Source organism: Cicer arietinum, chromosome 8 (genome assembly GCF_000331145.2).
Source record: "Cicer arietinum cultivar CDC Frontier isolate Library 1 chromosome 8, Cicar.CDCFrontier_v2.0, whole genome shotgun sequence".
NCBI classification, from domain to species: domain Eukaryota; kingdom Viridiplantae; phylum Streptophyta; class Magnoliopsida; order Fabales; family Fabaceae; genus Cicer; species Cicer arietinum.
This window is the reverse complement of record NC_021167.2, coordinates 3125299-3136189: the sequence shown is the minus strand read 5'-3', so window position 1 is coordinate 3136189 and position 10891 is coordinate 3125299. Positions and strand designations below refer to the sequence as shown.

General features: G+C 31.1%; 2 protein-coding genes across 12 annotated transcripts in view; one reads left to right on the top strand and one right to left on the bottom strand.

Moving 5' to 3' along the window:
- The window catches only part of LOC101505946 (ASI1-immunoprecipitated protein 2), a 9009-nt gene extending 4560 nt beyond the window's left edge, over positions 1-4449 (bottom strand). For 2 of the 11 annotated variants that reach the window (XM_012719081.3, XM_012719084.3), the window contains exons 1-2: positions 4032-4447; positions 2028-2136 (exon numbers count right to left, since the gene is read on the bottom strand). In XM_012719081.3, coding sequence (XP_012574535.1) covers positions 2028-2084 — 57 coding nt within the window. In that variant the 5' untranslated portion in view covers positions 2085-2136; positions 4032-4447. Of the gene's footprint in view, positions 1-1106; positions 1195-1283; positions 1358-1465; positions 1677-2027; positions 2140-4031 lie in introns of those variants that run through there. The other 9 variants (XM_073364298.1, XM_073364300.1, XM_073364302.1 and 6 more) reach the window with 9 other exon arrangements.
- Positions 4450-6485: 2036 nt separating this feature from the next.
- On the top strand, positions 6486-10195 carry LOC101505622 (uncharacterized). The gene is made up of 9 exons (XM_004511731.4): positions 6486-7041; positions 7300-7451; positions 7685-7780; positions 7874-7936; positions 8573-8641; positions 8745-8847; positions 8957-9028; positions 9597-9685; positions 9790-10195. The coding sequence occupies exons 1-9, from the start codon at positions 6735-6737 to the stop codon at positions 9934-9936; spliced, it is 1098 nt and encodes a 365-aa protein (XP_004511788.1). The 5' UTR covers positions 6486-6734; the 3' UTR covers positions 9937-10195.
- The last annotated feature ends 696 nt before the right edge of the window (positions 10196-10891 follow it).

Below are 10891 nucleotides of genomic sequence, written 5' to 3'. Positions count from 1 at the left end.
AAATAAAAAAAAAAGAAGAAGGGATTGGGGGGGGGGGGGGGGGGGGGGGGGGGGGGGATAGAAGAAGGAAGGCACGAGAAAAAATAAAAATAAAGATGGGCCGACAATATTTAAGAGAACTACATGGCAAAAAGCAAATATGAGTTCTGACTTCTACAGATAGAGTTATAAAGAACCAAAGAATACCTCATATATGATATAATAGCATTAACGGCACATAAATAGCAAAAGCACATAAATGGTTTAATATCTACCATGTGCCCAGCAAGTGTCTTTTGGACATAAAACATGGACAATGCACAGGTCCGCTCGACCTTGTACTGAAATTCAACTTTTACGTAGAAGAATGCAGCAACAAGGATTGAACTCTGAATCATATGGTCATAAAGGCTATGATACCACGTCACAGACCGCCCACCTTCAAAGCTTAAGCTATTGGGTAAAAGTACATTAACAAATTGATATCTAGCACCTATTAATGAAAGAGTTGATCATCCAATACCAAACATATTCTGTCGAATGCAACAGGCATGGCTCTGAAACATAAATAAAATACACTTGATTGCTTACTGTGCTATATCTCACTTTATTTTTCCTTTTTTTCTTCAAAAGGCAACAACCTATATATTTTCCGAAGCACCACCTTAACCCATCCATTTGGATATATCCTTTTATATTTGAAAATTTCAAAATCTAACAATAACAATATTATTTCTTAAATGAAAATCCACACAAAGAAGCTTTTTGACGCAAAGCATCAAGGGACTGACTATGATGCAATTGACCCAGTTTTCCAACATTCAATGATGAGAAATTTCAAAAACTTTGTCGCAGCTATATACAAAATAAGATTTACCCTGAATCTGGAAACATAGCAAAATGGGATCCAACAAGGAGATGTTGCCGGCAGATTTTTGTGATTCTTTTTTTACATCAAGGATATTTTTCACTTGACCGTATATTTGTTGACAATTAGGTATTAAATGTATGAAAATTTGCAAGTAATGTAACACTAGCAAATCAATCGTATGAATGAGCCTAAAATCCACAAATTTTACAATTACTAACACACATTTCTACAAGACTTGAAAGGAAATACCCCATACCCATTCGTCCATTAAAGTGTTACTAGGACTTCCTCGCTGCGATTGCCGAGATTATGGCAAACAGGTGTTGTTAATCGGGGATAGGTTCCTAGAGATGATTTTCAATTTTAAAACAATTAAAATGAGCATTGGCTCCCCCAAATGTAGCAATTCTGTAAATATCATATATTTGATTACCTAACTCAGATATTGGCGTTATAGCTAGCTACTGATGACTCCAGTTGTTTGCTTGAGCACTCAAAAGGTTCTCTCTGGAAATAAAAGGGAATCAACAACAAATATAACAAATTTAAGAGGAAATCTATCACAACCACAAAAATATAGATATGGATCGTGCACAATAGCACGATCAGAGAAACCTTTTAATGAAGAAATATCTGAGCGATCTGATCAGCTAGAAAGAACAGCCTCGCCCAGCAGAAGTTCTCGAGTAAAGTTTTGAATATCAAATTTAATTGCTTATGTTCATAAAAGCAATTGAATTTATACGCAAGGATTTAGATCCTGGCTTGTCGTCTCTTTAGAGAATGAGTCACGAATGGACAGTGGCGTGGAGTGGTGGAGCTTGAACTGAAAGATTGGGGTGATCAAATTTTTTAAATTTTAATGGATAAATAAAAAGTTTAATATTATATTGTATATAAGAATTTTAAGTTGTAATTTACAAAAGTATATTGACATACAAATTAAATTACATTGTCGATGCATACAAACTAAATCCAAATTTTTACATTATTAATTAACTTTCTTAACTACAAAGACAAAAACAATAAATATAATAATTAAAATACATTTAAGCACAATCCTTAAGCCCTAGCTCATGTGTCGAAATTCATCACAACCCTATCAAATTATAATTCAAATATCTCTTAAAAAAACTAAAAATAGTAGTATTTTTAAAAAAATTAGGATGTCGCTAACCTTACTGACTGAGTGTTGCATATAGTCGCATGCGCTACTCATTTGAAAAACATCCATGGGATCCCTTCTCCTTATAGGTTTTATTAGTGATGTCACCCCTCCCGAACACCTGCTATAGGTTAAAAGGTTAAAATGATTAACACCTTCTTCCGTTTCAATTTTAAAAGGTTGAAAAGAGAGAGGAAAATGTAGTTGAGTAAAGAAAATAATAACAAATTAAGAGAATTACCTAAAAAACAACTACATAATTTTGGAGCCGGCAATGCCATCATCTATTTAATTTATATTTATAGAAACAATAAGTATGTAATTCACATGTAGCCAATAGGAATTCCAATGCCATAATTTTTGTGATATAGATAAAAAAAATTGAAACATAGAGAACATTAAAAGTAGAAATATCACATGGAATCTAAAATGAGTTCTTTTGTGGTATCATTACTTCATAAATCAATGTGGATTCAATATCATATTAACTTTAACCAAACAATGTCATCAGTAATGCTACTTTGAAAACTTTACCGTCCTATAATTTTTTTTTCAAAGTTCCTAATAGTATGATTGAAAATGCATAAATTGCAGAAACTCAATGGTTGAAGGTGGATACTTCATCCTGATCAAAGGCTAGAATCACCTTATTAAAAAGAGTGGCAATTATTAGGGAGGAACATGAGACACCCCTTGTTATGCAGTTCAAATTTTTACAATAAAGGAATTAAATTAAAAGTTACATTTTTGGAAACCAAAATTTACACAATACAGTATCCTATTATTTAGTTTCAGAAATCTATCTTAAAACCAAGATTGTTTGAAAACATAAAAGTTGTTAACAACTGGTGGGAAAATTATTCTTAACAATACTCCTCACCACCAAATTCCGTTCATACATGATAAAACAACTCATTTGCTTCCCCAATTCTGAAATGATTAAACAGGTACATGCATCATTTACAAGTACGAAAAGCTGCCCATAAATTTTCATATCGAAATCAGCTACGATTTCTAATCACTATACTCAACGATGAAGATCTATCTACCTTACTTTTAGTACTACGTATTTAAATATCATCTCGTAATTCCATTGAAATCAAACACACAATCAATACATAAAAAATTCAACAACTATCAACGGCCCGCTAGTAACTCGAGCAGTTACCTTGATGCAAACTACAAATTTGACACAAAAAACTACGTTGCAAATAAATGATTGAAAATTCTGAAACAATGATATATACAATTCAGGTAAATTTAACTCAACTAAATGGTTGCTAAGTAACACATGAGGAAAAAAAAAGGCCAAAAGGTAAGGAAATTATCCAATATAGATAATCCTTAAAACTTCTACGTACACCTAAACCTTAAAACTCGATGATAAAAAAAGGGCATTCTCGTTTATTTCACGACTTCACCTCCCTTTAAACAACCATATGATTACATATGAGGCAATGTCATTACATAAGGAACAAACATAACAGCCTAAAATCCAATCCAATATACATATGACAGGGTAAGGGTAGCATTTCTAGCAAAATGAGTTACTATTTGTCAATAATTTTTCAGCCAATGTTAGCAACTCGCATTGTTAATAGTTTGTATTTTGCTGAGAGTAGAGATTGAACCCTCGACCTCCTTATCAATTTGGTCCCTAACTTTCCCACCCTAGCCACTTTGGTCCCTAACCTTATATCCCCATTATTTGTCAATAATAATAAGAGAAAATTCAAACCACTAAATCCTCCATATGTAACCTTTACATAACAAGATAGAGTTCTCATTTCTCAATTGATATAATGAAAGTGCATCCAATTTTAACTATATACATATAAATTCATAATAACTGACTGAACTAAATCACAACCGTAAAATTAACACAAGAGTAGAAAACAAAGAAATAAAAAAATAAAAAAAAAACCATAATTCTAAAAATACCATATATACTCTAAGGAACAAAACAATAATTTAAAATTTAGGAAAAAAATAATGAGGAATAATGAAAGTGCATGCCTTTTTTTGTTTGCAGTTGGTGAGTAGCATTATAGAGGTGTTTCAAAACCCTAAACTTTATCTTCAACCTAGTTCCCCAATCACAGAAACGGATCAAAGAACGTTGCAATTTTAATGTAAAACGATCGTAATCCTCAGATTCATTGTCGTAATCATAATAATCAAACGGCATAGTGAATAAGTGCGACCACAGAATTTGTGACAAGGGTTTGGTTTCCTTATATGCAGCAATGTTTATTGTTCTCCACATAGACTTTGTGATAAGCAAGAGAAAAAGGAGGCACATGATTGTGGTGATAGAGAACATGTGAAATCCTTAGCTAAGAGAAACAGAGTCCCTTTTGAAGATCAACAACTGAAAAAAGTTTACACCTTTGCAATTTGCAACAACTCTCTCTATTTAAGGCCTTCTAGGAGCTCCAAATTCTATATTTTTAATCATTTTATTTTATGCTATGTTTTAAAGTCTACTTAATTATTTTTAATTCTTTTTGGTGCTTCAAAAAAATGTGTATAAGTTGGATTTCTGTAATACTTTTTTTTTTTTTTATAATAGGATTACTAAGATACTAAACAAATTTTTTTTTTTTGCTCGATAAAATTTACTGAGATACTAAACAATTTATTTCACTTTAAGTTGAAGTAGCAAGATAACCATGCTTTTGCATGAATAACTTTTGTTTCAAGATTTGAGATCCTCGATACAAAACTGTGGTCTAGACATTTTAAAACCAAAATGCCAAGAACATAGTAGAAAATAGAGAACACTCACTTGTAGAGATTCAATTTTTAGAAAGAAAAAAAAAAGACTAAAAATCAAATGGAACTTCTAAATAAAATGCTAAAAGGATTATTTGATAATTTCAACACAAATGTAAGTTTATCAGATCAGATAGAGGTACTAAATATATTTTTTTCGAAACATTAGTTAAATAACATTTATGGTTATCAATAAAATATATTTTATCGGAGAAGGAGTTAGACTCTTATTACGTGAGAAATTTAAATTCAAAATCCTTTTAAAAGAAATATTTATTGAATTTGTTTGTGACAAATTATATAAAAAAAATTATTATTTAATATTTTATATATTATTTTTTAAACATTTAAAAAAAATATTTTCTGTTGTCTGTCGCAACAAAATTCACTTGTTTATTATAAAAAAATATTTTTTTTATAAGCTACTAAATAATAGTTTTTATTTTAAATTATCATAACTTTTTAAAATTGAAACAAATCGATGAAAAATCTCAACCATAATTATTATTTTTTAAATAATTATTTTAAGAAAAAACTATAACAAGCACTTGTACTTAATATCCAACGCGTCTTAAATTGAGAGAAAAAGAAAATAGTGCCGATGGTTTTGGCAATTACATGATGTTACAAAGGCAAACCGATACATTGCAAGGAACCACGTAATGCAGTGATGTCGTGTTAGGATAGAGCATGTACTGTACTTTGTTTGTTGCATGTCATAGCACCTGAATCGAGTCACAAACACTAATCAAAATGAATTCGATGTACTCATCGTCATGTTTATTTGTATTTAGAAACCATCTCAGTTTTATTGCAAAATTATTTTATATGCTAGAGACACAAGTTCGAATTGGAAATAATATATTTTATAATTTCACCACTAAATAAAAAAAAAGTTTGACAGTTTATTTAATAAAATTTAGATGGATCTAATATATTACACATCACTGAAACAAGAATTTGGATTCTTTATTTTTGACTTGTTAAAGATAGAGTAACTTTAGACAAATTTTATAATAAAATAAGAGAGTGTGATATTTATGATAAAGAGAAAAAACAAAATGTAGAGAGATATAGAAAAAAAAAGTTGAAAAAGATAGAGAAGTCAAATGTAGAGAATACAAATTTTTAAAAGAAATAATAATAAATTGAACACAAATCCATCCTCGTTTTGCGCGTGCCTACCTCTCCATGTTCGATTTAAATGCGGATTTCTTTTGGCAGCTCTATTTCTCGCATGCATTAATACTCACTAATATTGGAAAAAGTGTTTCGATCTTCACCTTTTGCAAAAAGAAGTTGAGTAAGTTATATTAGATTATTTATATCTAAAACAATAAAACTGAAGTAATTTTTTTGTTTGATTTTGATTTTTTTTTTTTCATGTAAAAGTCATAGATACAAAAATATTAATTTAGTCAATTTTATTTTTCTATGTAAGTCATAAAAATTGTTTTTGTATATACACTCTCAAAACATAGAAAAAAGAAACACAGAAGAGAGATATTAATCTTTTATTAATATTTTCAACAGAAAAAACAAGCATGTTTATTTCGACATCAAATAATGAAGTAATAGTACTTTATGCCAACTTTAAATTATAAAATAGTCAAAATTAGCAGTATTTAGGAGTAGTAGTGTAGGGTTGTCATTGTCGATTTAATCTTAATAAACCGCAAAATCATATGATTTCTTATAACTGGATGTTTTAATAACGTTATCTCCACATGTCATAAACTCAATGGTTCATTTGGATATTCTCTCATCGTGAAATTCTTCATTGTAGTTGACTACTTCATCTTCCAGCTCCATTCCAATTTCTACCTCAAAATCTTCTGCTTCATCATCATCACCACCACAAAAAATATCAATCAATTGTTCCAACACAAACTCAACATGAACAACAAAAACCAATTTTGATTTTTTTTTTCTTTTCTAAAGTGAATGGACCTCTCTTTAACACTAACCTCAAACCCTTCTTCAACTTCACTTGGTCACTTCACAAAGCTATGTGAATTTCATCAAAAGAAGAGAAGGGTTTCATTTTTCGATGCTTCAAGAGTATTTTCAGTTCGTTGTGTTAAAGCTTCCGCCGAGCGAACCGGTGACACCATCGATGACAGGGGAGAAACTCGAACCGGGTTCACCACACCGGCTATGGAGGTCACCACATTCAACCGTGGTTTCAATGATGCTGACTTCCCTGTTTGGGAAAAAATTGGTGCTGTTGTTAGGCTCAGCTATGGAATCGGTGAGAATATTTGAAACTAATTGTGGAACTTTTTAGATACCCTTTTGTTTACTTTTACTAAAATTTGAATCTTTACTTGGTTGGTTGTGATGAATGATGAAGATTTTTTGTGGGGTTATTTTTAAAAGGAAAACTTTATGTTTTAGTTTTAAATCGAATAATTTTTTTTCTAAAATGGGAAAATTTGATTTTGTTTGTTTGTATGATTGTGCAATTTGGTTTTTTGTGGTAAGATTTTTAATGAATTGGTTGTTTCAGGGATTTATGGTGCTATGGCTGTTGCGGGGAGTTTTATATGTTCGATTACTGGAATTGACTCTCTTGGGGGTTTCCATTTATCAATAGATGCCATTCTTGAAGGTCTTGGATATGCAGTTCCTCCAATTATGGCTCTTCTTTTTATACTTGATGTATGTTCTTTTGTTTATACTTTATAGTACTATTGTAAATGATGATAAGTTTGTGTTCTTGTGTGTGCGCAGGGGTGTTTTGACATATTTCATTTCAATCCAATAATTTGATGCATTTCATCTTTATAACTGTTTGGAAATTTTGTAATAAGTGGGAACCATGTAAGTTTATCTTGTTATTGGGTTTCTTTTGTTCAGTTGAATTGAGCTTTCATCAATATGGTTGTTATTAGGACGAAGTTGTGAAGCTATCACCGCATGCACGTGCAATTAGAGACGTAGAGGATGAAGAACTATGGAGTTTTTTCTATGGGATGTCCCCTTTGCAGGTAATTTGATGAAAACTTGCTTGTTTTGGTTTGATGAATTATCTTCAATTTAGTGCAACCATTAAGATTGATTTAATTGATTTTAATTTACAGTTTATATTGATGGTTGCGGCAAGTTCAGTGGGAGAGGAGCTCTTCTACAGGGCTGCAGTTCAGGTTTGTGTAGGAGCTTCCTTGCCTTGATTTGATTGTGTCTGCCAAGAGATATCTGAGAAATAATTTTTTGATGTGTTTATATTTGGGAACAATGAAACATGTATTGTGTGTTAGAACAATCTATATTGAAATTTTGTGAACATTATCTATAACTCTAACATTCAAAGTCATTGCTTGTACTGCTTTGATTTTGTCGCTAGATTTGATTCTAACTAGAGTATCAAATATGATTTTTACCATCAACTTTATTGTTCAACACTTGAATGTATCCAAACATAAACCATTTTACCTTAAACTCACTTTTAACTAAAATTATTGTTTCAAAATCTATCTTTGTCATCATAGAACCAAACACACACCTAGTTAATGGTAGTAAGTTAGTCAATTACATGTAAATTAATTTCACATTAACTAATTAGAATGTTGTAGCTATGATTGGAGTGTTATACTAGCACCACTTCCTCCAACAATGAATACTTTCAATGTGTTTAGTCTAAGCTTGTTGAGAAGATGAATTTCAAGAGTTTCATGAAGACAATTTCAATTTTTGTGAATAAAAGAAGGAATTTTCTGGCTTAATAATCTTCACAGAATACTATATGTGAGCTTAATAATTTATAATTTGGAATTCTACAGGGAGCACTGGCTGATATATTTTTACGAGGCAGTAATCTTATACAAGATGTTCGAGGAATGGCATCTTTGGTATGTGTACCCTTTTCTTACTTTTTCCTTCTTATGTTGCAAATATTCAAAACCAAGAGTTTCATTCCGGTAACTGACTCGCAATGAATACGGCAATATGCAGACAGGGGTACTGCCTCCATTTGTTCCATTTGCTCAGGCACTTGCAGCTGTACTTACTGCTATCCTTACTGGTTCTCTTTATTATGTGGCTGCCTCTCCTAAAGGTTACCTTTTTTTACAACCCTTTTTACATTTTCCCTTTTATGTAGCTTATTTTTCCTAGTTTATTCTCAGCCTGATTATTGATCACCACGTCTTTTTTTCGTCTTTCAGATCCTACCTATATTGTTGCACCCGTTTTACAATCTCGTGCCAGTCGTCAAGATTTGAAAAAGCTATTTGAAGGTTCAATTCTTTTCTGCTGCTGTTGAATATTGTTAGTTTCAAATTTTCAATTCTATCTGTCCTAATTGTAAATGTTCTAGAGGAGTCAAGTAAGTTACAAATATAGTCTCAAGCGATTACATTTGTCGTCTTCATTAATGTTTTTCTTGAACACTATGTTTCATCACTTTCAGTTCATAGGTGTTGGTGGATTTGACCTTGATAATGCCAATAAACTAATAAAAATTCACTATAATAGTATAATGTGTATATTTGTCATTGATGAGTTGGCTGTGAAGGTGTTTGAAAGGGAGTTGTTTGTGAAGGTGTTTGAAAGAACATGTTTCGGCCGACTCATTTGACCCTTGTCTACTGAGATAAACACTTGTGAGACCAAAGAGTTTATGGAGACAATTTATGACATGTACATATGTTGTTTTTAGCTTTATTTTATTTTATCTTTTATTATAGTAATAGCTTATATATAAGCACTTTTAAGATAAGCGCAAAATTAAGTAGTTTATCCAGCTTAACTGTGCATTTTCTGCTTGTGATATCTCAACCTGATCAACTTCTTTTTGGTTTGCAGCCTGGTATGAGAAAAGGCAAATGAAAAAAATCTATTCACCACTTCTGGAAGGACTGTTGGCTCTCTATCTCGGTTTCGAGTGGATCCAAGTAAGTAATACTATTTATTTGATCTTTTGAAAATATTCAGTTTGTCCAAGATTTCTATGGAATGGAACTAATTTTTGTTTATGTTTGGAATGCTTATTTGACAGACAAATAATATTCTTACTCCCATTATCACACATGGGATTTACTCCACTGTTATATTGGGACATGGCCTTTGGAAGATACACGACCACCGGCGAAGACTACGGCAAAGAATCCAGCAACTCAAATCAGAAGAAAAAGATTCCAACTAGATTTTGAAATTACCTCCATGACTGATTTTGGTGAAAAATTTGTGTATGTATTAGAGTTGTTGATAATGTAAAGAAAAGATGTGTATATTTATGTATTAGCTGAGGTCTCATACATACAGATTATGCAAAGTTTTGGTTACAGGATTCTCTAATTTAGAGCCATCAGTGTTTTACTGTTTTGTAATAAAATAATACAATAAAAATTGGGGTAATCCAAAAGTTGGAATATCATATATGCTTTTACCCTTTATGTTTTCAATTATCTGACTATTATTTGTTAAGCTCGCCTCCTGTTTGTTCATTCTCACCCCCACCCTTGTTTTTGCAAAAACCCATTATAAATTTATAATAACCATTTTTTCTTTCAGACATCATATTTGAGTTTTACTACGTATGTGTAACAAATTTTAGTTTGTTGAATTTGGATTCTAGACATCTGAAAAGTTATTTCTAGAGGTTATATTTGAATTTTCACCATTAAAAAACTTCAAAAGTTTTTGGATGTTACAGTTGGATATCATTCCAAACTTTAGCATCACTACCAAAGAGAAATAAAACTCGTGTATTAAACAATTGTGACAACGAGACGAGAAAAGACAAATTAAGAAAAATGCATTTTCAAAATACAAAAAAAATAACGATATGAAAAATATTGGATCTATGTCTATTATTAATTAAAGTGAAAATAAAAATAGAAAACATGAAAAATGATCGGATCCTTAGTTTACAATTTGAATTTTTTAACACCAGAAAACTTCAAACTCTATATTTGGATTTTGCACATTAAAAAAGCTTCAATTTTGGCTTATATTTATATTTTCAACATCCAATTTAGTTTAGTGTACTGAGGTTATATTTGAATCTTCAACATTCAAAGTTGTGATCACAAAAAAAGGACGTCATTAAGTTTGTTCTTGATACAGATTTGAAGACTTGCCGATGATTTACTGCTTAT